Raw genomic sequence first — 20,644 nt, forward strand, 5'->3', positions numbered from 1 at the left:
GATGGCCCTTGATGGAGGGATTTTTTTAATTAGGCAAAGTAAACTTAACTACTTAACAGAAGTTTTAATCAAAATCAGACGCCAAACTCCTTACATTGGTGGTTTGAGAAAAGAAAACTTTTTACGGCCTAAACTTGAGAAATAATTGGCTCTTGAGATTATCCCGAAAATGTTGCCTTCATTCATTCAATTACGTTTCCTTCAAACTTTCTTTCGTCTTCATGCTAACTTATTTAAAGTATGTAACCCTTGAGGGCTCGGGAAGGAATGTGCTAGTGTGTGCGTAAATTAAAAAATCGCAATATTGTGTTGCAGGTACTAAAAACCATCAGGGCAAACAATTGGGCCAAGCTTGTCTCTTTTGGTCGCTGTATTCTCTACAGCTCTTTTCTCGTCCCGAATGAAGACTTTTGGGTGCAATCAATTATTTACGTCTCGATTCGACCGTACTCCATTTGAATGTGGTTCGCATATGTGCGGACGTTATCCTCCGATGGGATGAAGGGACTGCGTTCTTGTTCCTATGTTCTAGTGGCTCTCAAGCACCCGATGATTCCTCTCGATATGCTCTGTTTTATTCGTAAGTCTGGGTGTGTGTGTGCTTTTTTCATGCTAGGATCTTTCTTTCCTTGAAGATGCCCTTGCGGGATGGTGTCCATGGGGCAACCGGAATGATCCCTCATCATAAAGGCAAATAATGACCTTCATAATTGGATCGGCTGGCAGATTTGGGAAGCAAGTGGTAAACGTAGTCGGAAACAGCCGGACACAAGCAGGAAAAGGCTTCAGACTTTGTTGTCACTGGACTTGAATTCGTAGTTCTTCGTTCGGGAAAGGGACGAAGGGAACGGGGGGACGGGGGGACAGTGTTTGTTGGATAAAAAGACAAGCACTTCTACTTATCCATGCACGATGTAGCGACGATCATCCGTGTGTCTCGTCCGCAGCAACGGAAGCGGGTAATGTAAAAATAGCTCGGCTCTACCTTAACCAACTACCCATTTGCACTAAGAGATGGCAGCACGCACTGGAGAGTCGTTACAATGTGGTCGACCCCTCCCGGTGTCCCGGTGTTCGCCATTACCCGTGAGCATGTATGCTGTGCGCTAAATTTGGTCCCACTGGACGTGAATAAATGATACGCAACAAAGCGGCATGTGTACATTCCGATGATGATGATGATGATGATGCTGTTCACGGAATGAACAGAAACTACTTCCCGAAATGCTGGTTATTATTCACCGGAACTGACGCAAGTCTCAGGCAAAGTGCTTGTCATCAATTTATCTCTTTAGTGATGGTCCAATGCGACGTGGGAGTCCTGGGGGCGAATATTTTTGACCTGCTGCTCCAGTCAGATGTGCTGTCACATCTCATTAGGCGATGTATGATAACTGTTTGTCTTTCTGTTGTTTTTTTCCTCCCCGCACCGTATAATGTTGGCCAATTGCCAAACTGGCCGGCGGTTTTCTGCGTCATTATTTATGTTTGTTTTTTTTTTCATCTTCAACCGGTAGCAACGGCGGTACCAGTGAGGCCTTATGATGCTCTGGTATGCGAAAATTCACACAGACCATGCTTCCGGCTAACGATGGAGGCGCCTGGTGTTTAACGTAAATTGCCTTAATTTTAAACACGTTTTGCTGCATGCGCGTCATTATATGGGTCTGTTTGGTTAGGCAGTAATGTGGTATAACTTTCACTCTCCCCTTTTTTGGCGGTGAGTTCAGTTAGATCGATATTCGGCGTAGATCTATTTTGTGTGAGTGTTCGTGGTTTGTGTTCTGTTTTTTTGTTGCGCGAAATATTAAATGTCGCATGCGCTCTTGCACCAAATTAATTAATTGTAACAAGCATTTTGGACACATTTAATTAACTGCTCGTGTGCTAAATGACAGGCGATATGTTTGAAAAATCTATTTAAATTCGATCCTCTTTTTGAAGTAGCGCATCAATGTTCGCGGAACAATCGAACAAATGGAAGGATTCTCAATGTATTGCTGAAAGACTATGGAAATGAAAGCCCGAAATACCAGCTGAGGGTTTTTTGTCGCAAGCCAAGCAATTAATCGAATGTGTTTGCTTCATAGTGGGCTTCAAACCCAAAATCTATGCCCCATTAGAATCCAAAATTGTAGCTTAATGCCCAAAACGAATCCAGAACCAGAATCCTTCAAAGCCGAACACTTGCGTGAGGATGGATTGGTTACTTATAGCAGAAACAACATGCGCTCGAAACAAAGTTTCTGAGAAATGGTTTCACAACGAAAAAACAAGCCTTTTTTTGGGGCGAAAATTGATTGCAGTTTGTATTGGATTCAATTTATTCTTTATTTCATTTCCCGCCTTCTCGTTTTCCACGCACAAGCGCAAAACCCATGCTATTAGAAAGAGCTTAAGCGGTAAGGCAGTTCGTAGGCTTTGGCAATAAATTACCCATCCCTCGTTCTGTTTGGCGTATGTTGTACCACCCACCTTGTTCGTCTCCGTCAGCTCGATGATGGCATGATCGCCGTACGACTTGATGCCACCGTTCGTGCTGTCCACGCTGCTGCTGTGCCGATGCAGTGAGGACAGCTTGAGCGACTTCGGAGACAGCCGCAACCGAAGCGCCCGTGGAATGGTGGTAGTGTTAGCGTTACTGTCCGTGCCTGAGCCGCCCGTTCCGATCGATGCTTGCGGTGCCAGGGCCGGTGGGCTTTTCGGCCCGGCCGTACCCGATTCGCTGAACGAGTTGTTGACGGTGGCCGTTTCGAGTGCGGCCGGTGCTTTGGTACTATCAAGGCAGATCTTATGGATTAATCTTATACCTAATCTCACAGTTGATCTCCGCTGGACACGTTCGTCACCGGATGTTTCGGCTGGGGCCGGTGTGGATCGGCGATTTGGCGATGGGAAGCGGCGGCATTTCATTCCAGCGAAAATTGGTCCCCGGACACATATGGGCATCGGCGAAGGTAGCAAATTGTTCAACAAAGAGAGCAAGAGATAGAGTTGGAAACGAAAAAAATACAATCAACCTCACCGGAAGGGACATCGTAAATCAATTAGCCCTCGGCAAAAAGGGTGTCACATTCTGTGGCTGGCCACCACCGGAAGATTCCAATGACGCTCGTCCTTCACGGTTCGGTCACGGTGGTCCGTGCCTGCCGGTGCGTCATCTTCCCAACGGTGAAGCGAACGCCGCGGAACCTTTTGTGTGTGCGTCCCTTTTTTCCGCATTTTCGCGCGCTGCATATGCCGGAAGTGGAACCACTTACCTGTGTAGACGCGAACGTCATAGCTGGTACCGATGGGTGCTCCGGTGTACCGTTTGGCCGGTAAAAGCTGCACGCTTGGTGGGGCCAGCGTTCCAATTTCCAGCGCGAAGGGCACCGCATTTTTGCCCAGCCGCTCAAGCAGCGCTTCCTGTTGTTTTTATTTAGAACGCCATAACCGTCGTCGAACGGATATTCAGTTTCAGGGCGTTTGAAATGAAGAAGAACAAGAAAAAAGGCCAGTTAATGGGATAGTTTGATGGAAAATTATGGTGGCTATTACTGTTTAGGAATGAGTGTAACATTACGTGAATATATATGATTGACGCTTTTTAAAGACTTATAAATCGGACAATGGGTCTACGATATATGTGCACAAAGTTTTTTTTGAAGAATTCAATAATAGAAATTTATGTAATAATCAATCTTGACCGATTTAAAATTCTTTGCAGACTTTGAAATCTTTTGTGATAGTATGAGTCTTGAACATGATTTTTGATTCTCAGAAGGTGCTATAAATTAAAAGGAATTTTTGAAGCATCAGTGAACCAAGACCTTCAGCTATTTATAAATTTACAGATATTTGAAATTCGATCGTTTGTCTCTTGTATCTCTTCTGTCTTGAATTTTGTTGACTCTTGATTCGATTGACTCTTTACAGAAGATTCATTATGAGTATTACTTCTCAAACCAAAAAAAAAAACATCAAGCACAATAATAATAATTAGTACCGGTTGGATATGTTTTCTTAAATTATAGATTGAACTCTTGCTAGATACGAACTTTAATAGCGTACCCTGCGTATCTGATTTCCACAGCCATCATAATAAAGTGAAAAACGAAGCGTTTTCATTGTTTGGTTTTGGTAAGAGTTTCATCCTATTGTTTTTTGTTTTTATTTTTGAGACCAAAAAAAACATCTCTATTTCATGGAGTATGATCTGAAAATAAAACAACTAAAGCTTCCACGAGGAACCACAAGCGAAACCTACAGCACTCTCAGGAAAGTGAGAATCCGTTAGAAAGAAATATTCATTTCGCGAAATGGTCCATGTTTGTGTTTGTGCTTTCACGGTAAACAACATATTTCTGTTGCCTCACGTAGAAGCATATTTTTGTACCTAGCTTCTCCGAATGTACGTTCGGTCGTCGTTAGCCTTGGGCTAAATTGTAGGTGGAGTTTTGGAAGAAAAAAAGCAGCTCTTTTGAGGCTGTAGAAGAGTTAAGCTTGTTTACAATGCGGGAAAAACAAATCTATTCGACGTAGATTAAAAGAGAAAGTAACAAGAATTAACCTTGTTAGTAAATGTATTTTTCTTCTTGTTTGCAAACAGATTTCACACGATTAGAACATGCATGATTTTTGCTCACACGCACCGATTACTCCACACGAATCTGACGACCTAACAGGATCCATCAAATGAGCTTATAATTTATCTGGATGCTTTCTTCTCGTCATCTCCCCTCCTGGGTTACTTAATTATATCTCCTGCTGACTGCTTTATTCAACCAACTTTTCTACAAACTTACCTGGAGGGGTGTCAACGAATCCGCCTCGGCACTGACAGGTCTTGGCCAAAATTGCTGCAGGGCAATAACGGCTTCATTGCAGAACTTTAGTCCCATAACTTCCTCATCCTCGCGCCCGTACCTGTGCGGGAAAGCAGGATGATGGGAACCACAAAGTATCATCAGTGTTGGATATTTCGGACGATTACCATTACGAAAGGATACGGAGAGCGTAATTGTGGGTTCCGGATTTTCCCCGGTGTGGCCTGGGTGGTACGCGCAGGGAAAGAGAAATGCAGGAACAAACTCAATAAACCAAGATCGGAGCGAAAATTAATTACCGCATGAGTTTTATTTTCTTTTCCTTTCTTTTGGAAATGTTTTCAGGTTGTTAGACACTTTACCCGGCAGAGCCCCACGTACTTTGCGTCATGTCGGCCCTAGCGCGCCCGACTTGATGAACTTGTTCCAAAGTAGCCGCTCAACGTCGGTTCCTCCTTTAGGGGAGGAATTTTTGCAACATGGCGTTTTGCGTCAGAAGCGTGTTCGCGTGAATTTGTCTTATCCCTTATGGTGAAAGCCTGCTTTTCCGCCTGGTTGAAGCTTTGAGATGAGATGGTAGACGCGCACCACCAAAACACCCATCGAAAGCCGGTCAACCAGGGTCGGACGGTTAAAACACCATGAGCACCATGGTCAACACGCGCCGAAACAGAAGCTTGCGTTAAACATAGAAGCACCTGCTCCACTACTTACCGGAACGTCAGTGTTAGCTGTCCGTAAATTTTAGCCTCGTTGATGATTTTCGAATCGATGTAAAGCACGCCCTTGAGTGGTTCGATCACGCCCTTTCGTGCCACCAGCTCCCGGCTGCCGAGGTACAGCGTTAGCAGTTGGTTGGAGGAAGTTTTCTTGTACACGCTGAAAGTGAGAAGCGTAAAACGGGGAGGGAGCCCGTGTGTATTATGGGGTGAAATCAATTTTAATGAAGAAATCGATCGTATCGAGCATCACAGGTGTTTCGGGTGGGTGCGTAAAACTTTTTCACGAGCGGGAAAATGGGAAAAATGTGTTTTTGTCTTCTATTTTCTTGTTCAAATGAGGCACACATAATAGGCGGTAGCAGTATCAGCTACATTACACAAAACCCATGCAATCGGATGTAGGTCCTGGACGTGTAAAAGGTTTTTGTTAGGAAAGGTGAAATTAATACTGTGAATATTTTTAACAAACCAAAGAAATTGTATCCCTTTGAATTCATGTGCGATTTAAATTGAAACATTTTTATACTCTGGCATTGCGCTTTTGAAAAGTTCTCAACACCTCGGGTACAGTTGACACCAGAATTTTGTTTACGACACAATTTACGTCCCACTAACAGTAAGCGACAAACATTATGTTTTCTTTCACGCAACCTTTCCATCCAGGTTGCTTACCGTGTATTGCGTGAGCAATATAAATTACCCCACAAGGTAGCATAAATCAGCTTACCTTTTTATGTTACCGGGTTGCCGAGTGTGTGTGTGGGTTGGGAAGTGGAAGTTTTATCAAGCAATATTTCATGAAAAAACCCCGGAAGCTATTGCTTAAGTTCGTTAATTATTTTCGTTTGTTTTAGCTGTAAAGGTGGGAGCTACCAAAAGTCTTCAATTAACTCAAACCACTCACTTACGCGGTGAAGCCGGTGTTCAAAAGGGCTTTGCGCTGAATTAAAATGAATGAAGAGTAATTTAAAGCATAACGCAAAGCTAGACATTTAATGGATTTAAAGCAAGAACAACAAAAAATCGATCACACAAAACCCAATTCATCTAATGCGTTCGATATTGTACTTGTAAGGGTATCGTTTTCCACTCGCCATCGTAAGCATTTCCCAAGAAACGTGTAATCCGGTTTGAAAGCCAAACAACAAACTTCAATGGAATGAGGGCGCGGGGTTTTCCCTATTCCTTCCATTTTCCAATGTGTTGAAAATATCTTCAGAAAGCTTTTGAGGAACTCGCGCACTCGTGTTTGCTATTGTGGTTGCATCCCCATGAGCACAAGAGGAAACAAACTCCCGGTGTGAAGTCTAACATTGCAGCTGTGAATTGCTGTAGAAAGAGGAACTATAACCGTACCCGTGCAAAACAAAAAGCGGACAAAATACTAAAAAAACGTAATCCAACATCGTGACTTTTAGCATTGCAGAAGACTGCACAGTGGCGCATTACACGCCACTTATCCGAATGAGACTGAAAGGCAATGTTAAGTTAAGCATCGAAGCGCATTCCTTTTTGCAGTGCCCGAGTGTACGGTGTGGGATCGTACAATCTAGCAAGACCAACACGGAAGCACAGATTGTGTTCGTTCAATGCAGCTCGCTGAAGCTATTGCCGACGGGGTGTTGGCTTTAGTTCATTGAGTAACGAAACCTTTTTCTCTCGACGCCCAAATTCCAACCTCCTTTTTAACCACACGGATCCGGTTGCATTCGTGTCGTGTTGGGTGCGATGGGTGTTTTGCCTTGGTGGAAATGTGGTTGGAAGGTTCGGTCGAATGGTAACACGATTAGGCCATCGTGCACTCTACATCACTCCGGTTTGGTATGCATGTGTTTGGGTCGTATGGCGTTTTTTGTGGATGGCATTCCTGCATGGAAATGCACCATTATTTGTGGTGTTGCATTTATGCAGTGGAAATTCAATCCTTTCTACTCCACCTTCTGCTTTGAGCAGCAATTGTCCCATAAGCGGCCCCCGCAAAGGGCATCACGATTTTAAGCTGGATTACAATTTATTTACTGTCAGATTGGTTCACCCTTCGGGGGAAAATGGCCTTTTGTGTGTTTATTTGGTGGAGCTTACAAAAACCCCGGAATTGGATCACACTGGGAGGGATTGCATGGTGTTATCGCATGGTGTTAGCTGTAATGGGAGCATCCTTTACTTACCGCTGGGAACCAACGGGATCCGCATCCGAATCCTGCAGTTTTCTGTAAAATAGTAAAATGCAAAGAGAGTCCGATTTAATTGAGGTTATCTGCGTCACAGACAGGACAGACCTGTGATTTTGGTTGAGCAATATGCTTTAAGTGTAATTAATACGAGAACTCCTCTTCAAAACTTCGACTATAACATTTCTCGTTAGTGCTGTAATGTAGCAAGAAATTCCGAGAAATCTTTCCCCTTCTGTGCTTTTTGATATTTGATATTCACTCACCAGACAAAATCACACAGCTCCTGGAAGGACCAAGGCAAAATCGAAACACGAAACAGTTTGTAATCAAATTCATCATGACAAACGATGACGTGCTGGTGTGCGACCCAAAGACACAAAACATTCCGTCCTTGTTGCCGTGCGAATTAGGTTAAACTCTCAACCCGGCAGGAGTTGCGTACGAAGACATCGGAAGCGCCTTCGAATCGCAACAGAATAAGCAACTTCCGCTAGCTGCTAGGGTTTTTTTTGGGTTAACGATATCCCTCTAAAAAAGGGTACGCACCGCTTTGCCTTGGCGAGGTGAAAAGATGCTACCAAGAAGCAGATGTCTTCATCGAATGTTCTTCCACCGAGACACTCGCACGTGATGGTGTTTGGGGCAAAATGGTTTTCCATCGCCCTCGCCAGAAATATTGCACCCGAAAAGGAAAACCTTTTGAAGATTTACTTCTGAACGTGGTGCCCTTTGGTGTGAATCCCTTTTCAGCAGATGCTTCACTATCGAACGATTGAATGGCGTTTGGGGAGGCGGGTGTCGCAAGGCAAACATGCCTCGGTACATCCTCATCTGGACGCGAAGGGTTAGACAGAAGGAACCCGACAGGCACACAGAAACACACGCCTATCGGTTGCTAACGATTGGAAGCAGAACGAAAGGTGAGCATTTGGTGGCATTCGCAAGAATTATGTCCAATGATGAAACGAGCGCTCTTGAGAATACGGTCCCTCGATGGTCCTTTCTTGTAGTGGAATTAAATTTACATGCACCGTTTGTTGTACATCCGTAGGTTTCGACGAAGGACGATATATCACGCACAGTGCTGGGAAATGGAACGTCGAGAATGAATGAACGATCACTTGTGTGTCGTAAGAGGCGAAAGATCGAGTCCGCACCACCATTCATCGGTGGCGCAACGAACGGAAATGTTTTGCTGTCGGGTTTTATTGCAAACTCGTCCCAGTCACTGGAAGGAAGCGCTGGTCCTCAATTTACGGCCGATCTGGTACAGTGGCCCTGGTTTAAATCGTAGAATGTTGTCCTTAATTCTGTTCGACGACTAAGTGCAAACTCTCAACCACCCATGGTGCACGACGGTACGACCATCTATGGCGTCATGGTTGGGGTATGAAAGCGACGGATAAATTATTGATTGTTTTCTAACCGTTACGCAGAGTCAACAGCAATAGGGATAAATGCTTCTGGGGTAGAGCTCTGTCGTGCGGGTATCCCGGGCATGCTTCGTACTGTGAGAAGAAGGTGTCTCTTGCTATAACCTTTGCTGGGATTATCGGTGAAACAGTAGCGTTATTGGAAGATGCTTCGAAGCTTTATAAATGATGCAATACAATCGCCTCGTCTGTCAATTAGACTTTAAATTAAACACGGTACGCTCTGTGTGGACAAGTGTGACTGTAAAACAATGCGAAGGAGGCACCAGGAACAGGAACTACTCTGGTTAATTGAACCAAACTCGCCGCATAGCGATAGCGTGTAGCCAAAAGGGAAATATTTCCAGTTTTGTTAAACCAACAGGAGAAAAAGCGGCACTACTCGCGCGATAATGTGGGTCAATTTATATGGCCGTATCGTTCGACCGGTCCCAGAAATGAATCCCGTACGGCGGGTGTCTGGATAGCATAATGTGAACAGCACGCTACACACAGAAAGCGCTTTCAAGCGAACGTAACGGCTAACGATGCAGCCGAACCGATCTTACCTGTCTTCCGTCGACGATGGTGACGGTGCTTTGCATATCTCCTGATCTTGGTCGTCCCGTTCCTTCAACATCCTTCCGTGTCCTTGTCGGTGGTTCGTATGATGCAAGCGAATGCAGACTGTGGGCGAGGCGTGTACCGTCTTTTTAAAAGCAAACCCCCATGCGCCAGCGATGTCTTCTTGGCTGCCCGGCGTCGGTCGTTGGCAGGGGTGGGACCGTCTGTGGTGATGCGATATTAACTAAGGCTTTCACGGCGCTGATGCTGTTGCTGATACCGGTGCGATAAAACGCTGACAGACATTTGCAAACGATGGCTTCGGTGAGCGGTGCACGAACGTTGCAGCATTGCGCCGTCCCCCGGTACGTCGGTACGTTGCCGTTTGCTGTGGTTGATGCAACAGGGCGCTATCAGGCGCGTCTTCCGCCTAGCGGTAGTGGTAGCTATCAACTTCCATTGTAGTGTCAGCAGTAATAGAAGACGCCATTGTATGGTGTCCCAAACAAGAAAACCCACCGTCTAGGGGGATATCGTGTGCTATCGATTTTCCCACTCGAATGCCGCTGTTGACTGATGGTTGAAACGATCGATGAAGCTGTAAAGATAAAAGCGGAAAGTGTGACGGTGTGTAAGAATGGTTGCAAGATGACACTTCGTTACTTGGGACTTTATGAGGGATGTGTTGCTGTTCCCTTCTGCTCACTGCTGTGATCGATGCCCTACCACCGTAACACAATTAACGCTACGCTCCTTTCCATTTATTCTAATTGAAAGTGGGTTTTGGACAGCGGAACCTAAACGTATTAACTACCATAAAGCGTGACGGAACAACTTGGAGCAGCAGCTAATTTATTTCCATTTGTAGACAAATGTTTCGCTGAAAGCACATGGCATCTGTTCAATCTCTACCACGCCTCGCCAAGTGGCATAGCAATAGCAGGCTCCCCTTGTTTTGGGTGAAGCAGAATAAAACTGCAAACTACCAGCAGACGGTCATCAGTCAAGTGATGCACAGGATTTTGCTATTTAACTTGAATTAATTTCTAGCTCCATCCGATCCGGACCATATTCCACGAATTCCACAGCATTGGCCTGGAACAACCAAAATACTGATGGCATGATAGACATTACGAGGCCAACGAGATACACGCGCAGTTTTAATCCTGGTGTGTGGTGGCTTATTGTTCGGTGGGAAATTTCTGGGAAATGGTTGAAATTGTTAGTTGGCCGGTACTGCAAGCCTTCCAAAAGCGAGGGCACGCATTACCGAGTGGGTGCGAGAACAAAATGTACTTCGATAATTATACAGCACCATCACCACAATAGGCTTACACATTCGCCCTTCTGGTTCTGTGCTTTGTGCGATGTTTTCGGGGATGCGTGCAGCTCCGGTGTTGGTTGAATTTAGGGTGCAGAAAGGATTTCCCCGTGAAGAGGATAAAATTCACACAAAATTTACCATGTTGAACAGATGGTTTGCTGTGCGGTTTGATAATGGTACTCCTCACAGGCGCCTAATCCTTTTACTGTTATACAGTGGTACAACGTCTGGGGCCACATTTGTGGGTTTTAGATTCGGGTGCAGTTCATAGTATCGCGGAGAAGAATTTTTAACCAGAGTTTTATTTAATTTTGGTAGACCGATTTCACATGACACGTTCCCCGGTAGAAAGTAAACGAAAGACAGAAATGAAGCAGGGAAATATACTGAGTGATCCATTTCCTACAAAATTCCAATAATTTTAAAAATCTTCCAAAAACCAACGCCCGTTGCGCCCGTTGAGCAGCTAACAATTTAAACAAATTATTCAAACTATTTACCCAACTCTTCTCACACATTTGGATCATTCTCACACATTTGAATAATGCAAAGTATCGCACCAACAGTAAGAAGCAGATGAAAACAAAGTGTTCACGTCACAGAGACAGATGGCTACCGGCCAACGACAACCACACTCCCGGTAGCAGAATTGAAGTTTACTACAGCTTATCACAACCGACGGAAGTCTTTGCGTGTCGCGAAAGTTATAATTGACCCATAGCTTTGAACGGTCGTACATGACAAACCACGACTTAGAAGTTGATCGTTTGTCAAAGACTTTGGCTCGATAGGGGCGCACCGTTCGGTGGCCTTCGAAGATCCGTCCATTTGTTTGCGGTTCATAGTAGCACCTTCCTGTTAGTGGCGTTCGGAAGCAACGGCCCCACGTCGAGCGGTACAACAAAACTTGCTCTGGGAAGTTTGCTGTTTTCGACTACCCGGTAGAGAGTTCGATCACGCTCACTCGCTTGCCTAAGCTCTGTTCCGCATCGCAACGACCAAAAACCCTACGAACGTCACACAATCAGTCCGCTGATACATCGACCAGATGGTGAACGTTATCAAACGTGCATTGGAAGTCGATTGCGTCGATTACATTAACACCGGCATTGACATCGAACATCGTGGTAGTGATATAAGTTGGTCGTCGTCGTCGTCGTCGTCGTGTGACAACGCTGAAGGTTGCTGCTGAGCGATTTTGAACGGGCTAACGATAAACTTTGCGCACTGGCACTGCTTCCGATGTTTCCGGAAATGTACGCCACCGCTTCAGCGTTCGGTAATGGTTTTCGGGGGCAAACAAATAGCACGTCGCGTAAATTCGTTGCCTCTGTTTGGGGCTGACTGGATTGACAATGGTGCAACGTACGCGAAAATTGACGTTAACTGCCGGTTCACGCTTGAAGCGGTGGTACTGTTTTTGTACTGCAGAATGTATCAAATTGGGAAGAAATCACAAAAAAAAAACGAGAAACTGCTGCCAACGTAATTAGGTATTTCTCTTTCGATGCATCTGTGTGACGGTGGTTCAATAGACCATCGAATGCAATTCCCTGAAGGAAGAGTAAGTTGGGAAAATGCACAATTTATACTTAATGTTGCTTAGTCAATTTAACATATGAAGAGTAAATTTCTCGTTGGTCGCTCGCCGACATTCTGTTCGACTGTCATCACAGATGAGTTCCATTCTTCAAACTTCCTCTCGACTGCACTGCACTTTACTGCAGTGAATGGCAGGCGGAAAATGAAATGACTAATGAGATGAAAATAGGAAATCGTGCTCTTTGCTGTATCGATTGTGTTTGTATCGAGCCGTTGGCACGATAGAAACCGATTTCCGTCTGCTAAGAATAGCTTTTCGTCTTGCAAGCGAATGTTTCAATCATCCCTTTGCAAAAGTGCCCGCAAGAGCATATTTTCTTCCTGTCATATCACGATCAACCGAGTGTTCCTTCCTTCCTGGTGCGTGAATGTGGCACGAAGGAGAGTTTAAGCACCTTTATGCAACTGCTGCGAAAGGAAACGTTTGTGCAGAACTGATATTTTGTAGTCGGCACTGCTTCTGAATGTTTAACTCAGAGCAGTAGACAAAGTATGGCCTTATCGTAAGCAAGAGAAGTGCATTACTTTTGTTAAAGTTTGAGGCAAAATTGTTTGACATTTTGAGCACGCTCGAGGGGAAAAAGGGAAATAATCTCAACGAGACAACGACAATATTCGCAAAGTACCCATCGTCTGTTAAATATCGTCACAACATGCACGTGTGTCTCCGGTGTATGCTTACTTTTCCCACCTGTTCTTGCCCCAAGCCTTCTCTCAGGGTCCCTTCTGGTTCAGATCCTCGGAACTGTCAAAGGGTCGTCGCAACGAGTGCTTATCAGAGACAAGACACGAGCCGCAAAAAGGGCCGGCGATGAACACCGGGAAGTAATAAATGGTTATCGCAAAATATGTGCTTACTTTAGCGCACAAATTGACTGAATCGCTCAAGAGCTCTTGAAAGTTGGACGGAATATAGATCGGTGTGGACAGTTGGAAGGAAGTGCAAATCTTCACCTGAAACTCCCGCACGCAACAGCGGAGGCGTGCTATAAAATCAATGCAAAGACAGAAAGTAAAAGAAAACATTAAACAATGCGCGTTGCAATGGCTACACTCGAGTGCAATTTGGCCCTGCGTGTCCCGCGCCAGGGCCGGTAATGCGTTACGGTCGAGAACAAACAAATACATATGTTCTTTTGAGCTCCACCTGGGTTTGGGTAAATATTGGACCGAACGGATGTAAACAATCCCAATCGCAACGGCCATACGGTGAAGGAGTACATTTAGTGGCGTTACTCTGGCCGACTCCATAAACCCGTACCCGGCTTTGTTTGGGCGATTGCGAATGTTTAATGTGAGGTTGTATTTTTAACGATAATGGGAGAGGGAAGACTCCATTCGTTGCCAAAATTTTCCACGACCGACTGATGATGGATGTTTCCTTCCGCACACAGCAATCATTCGTCATGCAAGTATCGTGTGGGAACGCGCTTATAGGAGAATTTGGCTCCCGTCTATTTCTCCCGACCGTTCTGTGATCAGTTTGATTCGTCACGCCAAAAGCAGCTGTTGCGTATCGCGAGACGAAGGTGATTGATTTTTGAGCTGAGGCGTAACTCTGGGAATGAGAAATGCTACAGAGTTGGCAAGATCGATAAGCAATTGAATTTAATATTTTAAAGTATACATATTACATCAGTTCTGATGGTGTTTGAGATAAGTTCCAACATATCCAAACGTTGAAGATTACTCATGAAATATGCAATGGTACTCGTGTGCCCATCCGCCCATCCAACTGACTAATTTATCAAACAAAGCACATCGTAATTGCGGTCACTTTCCATGCATATTTCAGCGAAACTATTCAACAATTTATCGCACCATCCTGTGCAGCAACGTGCCGTCAAGTGTCTGCTGGCCCGCAGTGTGTGGTTTGGATTAAATTTCCAATTACACCAGTGCCGGAATCCGCGCGGTGAATTAGCTGATCCCGTACCGAATGTGCGCAATTAGAAGATGCATGGAAATTAAATTCCGCGTGTGGGCTCGCGTCCCCCCAGCCAGCCAGCCCATTTCTAGCAGGGAGCGGCGTGAAGCTGTGTTGGTGAGCGAATGCATGAATGTGTCATCCGTCCTTGTGTGGAAGTGTTTTTCTTGATAATTGTACCGGAAAATGCCGATTCTACCAAGTGGAATCCGGTGACGTCAAGCCAGCCTCTCTACGGCATCGCGGAGACATGCAGAGCAGGTGATCCTATTTTTTCTGGTCCTGTTTCTTTCTAGCCAGCCTGCCTGCTGAAGAATGCAGTGAACTGTAGGTGGCCGTGGCTTCGATGCTGGGGCACTTCGCAGTAAGCCCGGTGGAATTAATTCCCTTGCTTTAGAGTACGTGCAGGGCCGTTATTTGCACTTCTCCCTCGTACGGTACGTAGAGACACACACACAGCAGGAAGAAGTGCTCTTGTAGCCCGCATACAAGCTAGTGCTCGTGTTGTGAATGCGCAAGCATGGCGCGGGCCCGTTTGCATAATTACAGTATAATGACGGCACCTTGTAACGCTGAACGGCAATGTCTATGTGTGCTTATGTTGCTACAATCTGGCATGTAGCGAAAGTGTGACCGTGTTCAGGCCCACCTGGATCGGAACGTCGATCCGAAGGTCGAGCAGCAAAAGCGACGGCATGCACGGAAAGCTACGTGGCTTGCAAATTGCTGGACTTTTCATCAGTTTGTTCCAATTAACGCAACATCGACGGAACAGCAATGGATAATTAATCCGGTTTTACCCGAGATGAGTCATTTCTGGTTGAATGCCTGCACAGCGCACCGATTTGTGTGTTTTTAGTTTTGATCTAGCATTAGTGAGGATGAGAGGGAGATAGAGAGCGAGGGAGAGAGAAAACAAGGGAAAACCCATACGATATGATGAAATGGAGGCGCACGGTTGCTCAGCAATTTTTCAAATCGGTATTAGCAAACTTTTCCCGGTCGGACGTGGGCGTGCGAATTGAAATGGAATAATTAATTACCAGTTTCATGGGTTTCTCCCAAAAATGGTCCCTTTTTGCAGCCTCGTCAGTTGTTCTTTAAATGGTTGAATTGTTATTTTTAACAGCAGCAACGTAATGCGAAGAAAAAGGCACATCTATTCCATCCCAAAATTGCTTCCTCCTTGTCCAACGTTGATGATTGACATTGGATGGTTTGACCAGCACCGGAGCGAAAGACACTTCCAGGAAGGCACACGAATCGGCACGGCGGGCTGCTGTTTTTATTACCAGCGTGCAAATGATTGAATAATATTTTTATCACCTCGATGTTTTAATGGATATTTGGGGCTTCGCTTTGGCCGGCTTGGCTTCGAGCTGAGCAGATTGTGGAGCAGATGAATGGTGATCCATCTGCTGTTTAGCGTTGATGTGTCTGTTGAAATGGAAGCAAAGGAAAAAAATTGGAAAAGCGTGTGGAAATTGGTTCATTATTTTCCTTTCCATCACGAGTAACAGAACCAAATTAGCTGGAGTGTTCATTCCATTATCAGTTCTTACTTTAAACATTGCCATCTTGAATTCCTCTGAAGAATTCATTTTAAGACAATGCACTAAAAGAAAGCAATTTTGAACCGTAAGAAAGTTTCTTTGTGTCTCTGAATGTTTCGCGAAAGAACAACACTCTCCAATAGCTCTAGTTTTAATCCTTCTAAGCTTTCATTTGCCATTCCCGTTTGACCACGAGCAAAATGTGCTCATTCTTCCACCATTTTACGCTATATTCCATCTTTGCCCGTAATGAACCATTGTGCCAGTGCAGCAAAAAATCTCAAGATGCCAAACAAGAAAAGAATCATTCGCGCACCGCTCCGTTTCGTGGTTCCATTTTATCTCATCCCAAGTTTTTTGCCCATTTGATAAGCGACGAGCTTTTCTTACGTTGTGCGGGCTTTCTACCGTAAGAAATTAGCGACGAGATAAAAAGGGCAGAGATATGCAACCATCCGCAGCAGAACGTGCGCTACTGTTTCTTCGATGTAACGCAAGCAGCAGAAATGTTGCTCTCGGGTCTGGGGAATTCTTCGTTGCTCGTTTCGTTACGCTGCGTGATTAACGAAGCGAAGTTGCAGTATGAACGCAGCGGTGACTTTGGATGTGACTCCCAAGTGCAGACAAAAAATTTAATTAGTTGCGTTTGCGCTGCAGAGGAAAGGAAAAATCCCCGAAGTAATGGAGACGAAATGATACATTTACTCAATCCACTGTTATAAAACCAAGAACGAGAAGGTGAACGAACGATGGTAAATAATAATGACATCAACGTAAATAAATATTAATCAAATGTAGGTCGACAACTATTCACGCAAGCAGGGTATGCAAAGATCAACAAAATTACTTTTGCGTAGCTATATTACGTTTATTATTTTAATTCACTTGCTTGTTGGCAAACATAACTCCCACGCCAACTCTTTAACCGGCCACTACTTTGTTTACCTCCTTCGAAATAGGTCAATTTGACGCAATTTTCTCCTCACGGCGAAAAGGCAGGGAAAAGCGGAGAGAAAATTACTCACAAAATAAAATCCATCCATTGTAGGGAAATGAAGCTATAGCTCATCCTCCCGCGAAGGGTTTTCTATTCGTTTGTCCTAGACAAATGGGCCAACCACTACAAGCGCGCCAGAATAGCGCATCTCCGTTGCAAACTCCCACGTACGCAAACCCTCCAACGCGTCCTTCATCAACCGCATTCACTTTAGCATCACGTGCCGAGCGGCGTTCGTTGCACGTCGCATTCCAATTTGGCGGTTTAAAAATAAACACCCGGGACATCAGAAATCAACCGGGCGCCTCCATCGACTGATGCTCGCACGAGAAACATAAACAACCTGCCGCCGCCCGCGCGCTCGCAGGCCCCGCCGTCTGAGTGTTGCACATTTTAATATAAACGATGTGGAGCGATGAAAAATTACTGCCACCCTGCCATTGCTGTGTCGTGCAGTGTGTGTGCGAGAAGGAAATGCTGCTTTAGTTAAGGAAAAACATCTCATCATCGTGATGATCGTCGGCTTCATCATGCGCTGGTGCCGATGGTTGAAAGGAACAGAGCAACCGTTGGCATGGAATTATGCCATAATTTTAAATGACCGTCATCGATACACATTCCCTTGAAGAAGGGACCAGCTACCAGCGGAGGGATTTGGTTTCGGATGAGCTACGGATGGTAGATAAAACGTTGATTCACTGCATCGTTGCTCTTTTGCCTTTAAGGCATCGGGGAAAGTAACGTCAAGTTTTACCGCGTTTCTCACGTACCCCCGAACCGCCGGGTCGTAACGAGTTTTGAGCAAAAACAGCACCGGTAGCGACGAAAACAATGAGCTTAAAATTTGATTTACTTTCAATTTTTTCCCTTCCATCCCTCGGTACAGAGTGGCCTCGTGTCTTGAAACGCGCACGTAGTGTAAACAAAGGAAGCATTACTTCCATACTGCATCCCTCATCCCTTTTCGGGGAAAGTGTTTTGGTAAAAGTAAATCGGCGGAGACCAAAAGAAAAGCAACAACAAATCCATCAAAAGAAAATATTGAGGATTTATGCTTAGCTTCAACAAGCGCACGATAAGTGCTTTCAACATTTTAGCTTCCAGATTGTTCCAATTATTTTGCCGGCTCGATATTGCATTGTGCGTTTTATCACCTTTTTATTAGATTTATGTGAAACAATAATGAACCTTCGCGAATCGATTCGATCCGACGCAGCATGTGGATAAAATGTACACAAATCGTTTGACGAAAATTCCATCACAAAATATTGTCGAAAAAGGCCGAAACGGAAAGGGAAGGAAAACACAAATGTAATCGTAGATAACCGATTTTCTTCTTCGCTTCCCCCTTGTGGGGGACGTTCAGCAGAACGGTACGTAGTTTATTAGCCCCCATAAAGAAGGCAAAATTGTTGTTTGTTTTAATGCGGGTGCTTGCTTTTATGAGTCCCCGAACGGTTGACTGGAACATTTGCTGCCTGGGAATTCCGTTTTTCCCTCTTTATACGCAAACAAATTCCCATCGTAAAACTACTTCCCAGCTGCGCATAAACAGTTGGCCAAGTGCCCAGGAAGAAAATAGCTCAGAAATGGAAGTTTTTTAGTTGAGATGTAAATCCCGCGAGCGGGCGGAATGGTCGTGAATTTCCGTTGCAGTTAATGCTGTCCTATTATGCAACCGATACGCTAGATGTGCGCACGTACACAACGCATCCGTGTCGGTCAACAAGTGACTAAGTGCGTGTAAATGGTCGGGAAAGCATTCGGCAAACGGTTTTATTGTCTATCGGACGAATACGATCCATCATCCAAGACAGACGCTTTCGTGTGATGTTTATCGCCCTCCCCAAAAGGTGTCCATTGTGGATGTTACATTTCCGAAGGCTAGCACGGCTTGATCTCGCGTCGTTTCCGGCAGCTCACCTCACGAACACACACGCTGAGTACGTTTCATTGCCGTGCCAAGCGTCGTTTTTTTCCTTCTACAGACGTTGCTCCATAACATCCCCATATGTTGTCGTTATTGCGGGGTGTCTGTCGCTGACGTGGCAAAGCTTTCGACGACAATGCGACAAGGGCGAGATAAATGAGGAACTTGGGAGCAATCTGATGCTTTCAATCATAAACCGACCCGGACTGGAAGTGATTTTACCGTCAAACCGTGTGCGTCTTAATGAAGAATGATAGGATCTCAGGTGAGGTGTGACACCTGCGGTTGATACTTCAAAATAAAACCCAAAGAGCATTTTAATGTGCAATTTTTACTGCAAGGGACAATAAAATCTTTGGGCAAAACCACGCTAATGTGGGTCCGACCTGGTTTGTGGAGCTACCTTCATTTATCATGTTCTGCCGACGTCACTGCAGGAGGAGAACAAATAGAGAAAAAAACAGCAAACCCCCGCCACCCGATGGATGACCGATGACTTCCCTGAAAGTATCTCACATCATCGCATGTGATGCGCTCCTTTTATCACTGCTGCTGTCGGGCGTTATGCGTTTCCGATGACACTAATGACAAGATTTAATGTCCGCTCGGTTCAAATGGCAAGCGCGAAGCTTAGCAGGCCACTCCGACCCCTTGCGTGTGCCTTTTGCTGTACGTGTGCCGTGGGGGAGGTTGCATGAGTTGGGTTGCTGAAAAGTGTCCCCCAGTACGGTGACGTTTGGCTGTCAAGTGGGTCTTCGCAGATGGCAGCTCTTAGTGCGTCTTAGCGGGTTACATTTTATCATCCCATGTACACAATCTCACGTCCCCGGGTTTTTTGGGGGCCCCGTCGTGGTATTGTTTGTGCGGACTATTATCACGATTATGACGAAGCGATGTGATGACGTTCGAGGATGTGGCTAACGGCTACCATTTTGACCCACCCCCCGGCCAGGATTAGCGGCCGTCCATCATCATCCGACGTCTAACGAGTTTGGGTCGCGCTTGTCCTCGTGCGTCTATCAGGCCGTGGTGACTTTGCAGCCAAAACCACCAGCGAGCGCTTGGCGAAGATGTTCTATTCCCGATATGGAAGGCTTCCCATTTTGGAACCGCTCGGCAATAAAACGCTAATCCGTTTTGTACCAGAGGTTTCCATAACCCACCCATCAAAGCTCTTTTGTTTGCTGCGGCCGTGGCACGAATGCTTCACCCCCAAACGTCCAATCGCCGCGGTTGGTCGGCAGGCAGAAGGCTAGAAGTTTGTCGGAGCATCCCAGGCGTGATCTTTGCCTAGGACTAGCGGCATAATCAATCTTGATAATTCTGGCTGACATTTCCTGCGGAGTGGGATAACCAGGGTCCTGTCACGGAACAGAGCAGGCCGAATGGAAGCGAGCTGCAATAACGGGTACGCCGAGATGCATAAATCAGACTGAGGCGAGAGAATTTATTACCACTTGTTTTACCACGAAGAATTCTCGCAAAGCGCACGATTTACGGCAAGATGATGATAAAGTTTTGCATCACTTTGCTACCCCCGAAACCCGAGCAGCAGGTCTTTGGGTGCTGTGGCCGAGGCACGTGTTGACGCGGGAAGTTTTGATTCCGTTTCGCGAACGAAACGTAACCGA

General features: G+C 45.4%; 2 protein-coding genes across 6 annotated transcripts in view; one reads left to right on the plus strand and one right to left on the minus strand.

Moving 5' to 3' along the window:
• The window catches only part of LOC128298886 (sex-regulated protein janus-A-like), a 44,911-nt gene that overhangs the window by 8,932 nt on the left and 15,335 nt on the right, over positions 1-20,644 (plus strand). The window lies entirely within an intron of this gene.
• LOC128298884 (uncharacterized) overlaps positions 1-20,644 on the minus strand; it is a 36,838-nt gene that overhangs the window by 6,326 nt on the left and 9,868 nt on the right. For all 4 annotated transcript variants that reach the window (XM_053034692.1, XM_053034689.1, XM_053034691.1 and 1 more), the window contains 6 exons: positions 9,686-10,278; positions 7,699-7,740; positions 5,523-5,687; positions 4,788-4,908; positions 3,261-3,408; positions 2,476-2,861 (listed from right to left, as the gene is read on the minus strand). In XM_053034692.1, the coding sequence (XP_052890652.1) occupies positions 2,476-2,861; positions 3,261-3,408; positions 4,788-4,908; positions 5,523-5,687; positions 7,699-7,740; positions 9,686-9,756 (933 nt within the window). In that variant the 5' untranslated portion in view covers positions 9,757-10,278. The remainder of the gene's footprint in view (positions 1-2,475; positions 2,862-3,260; positions 3,409-4,787; positions 4,909-5,522; positions 5,688-7,698; positions 7,741-9,685; positions 10,279-20,644) is intronic.

The sequence above is a fragment of the Anopheles moucheti genome, chromosome 2 (assembly GCF_943734755.1).
Source record: "Anopheles moucheti chromosome 2, idAnoMoucSN_F20_07, whole genome shotgun sequence".
Lineage (NCBI taxonomy): Eukaryota > Metazoa > Arthropoda > Insecta > Diptera > Culicidae > Anopheles > Anopheles moucheti.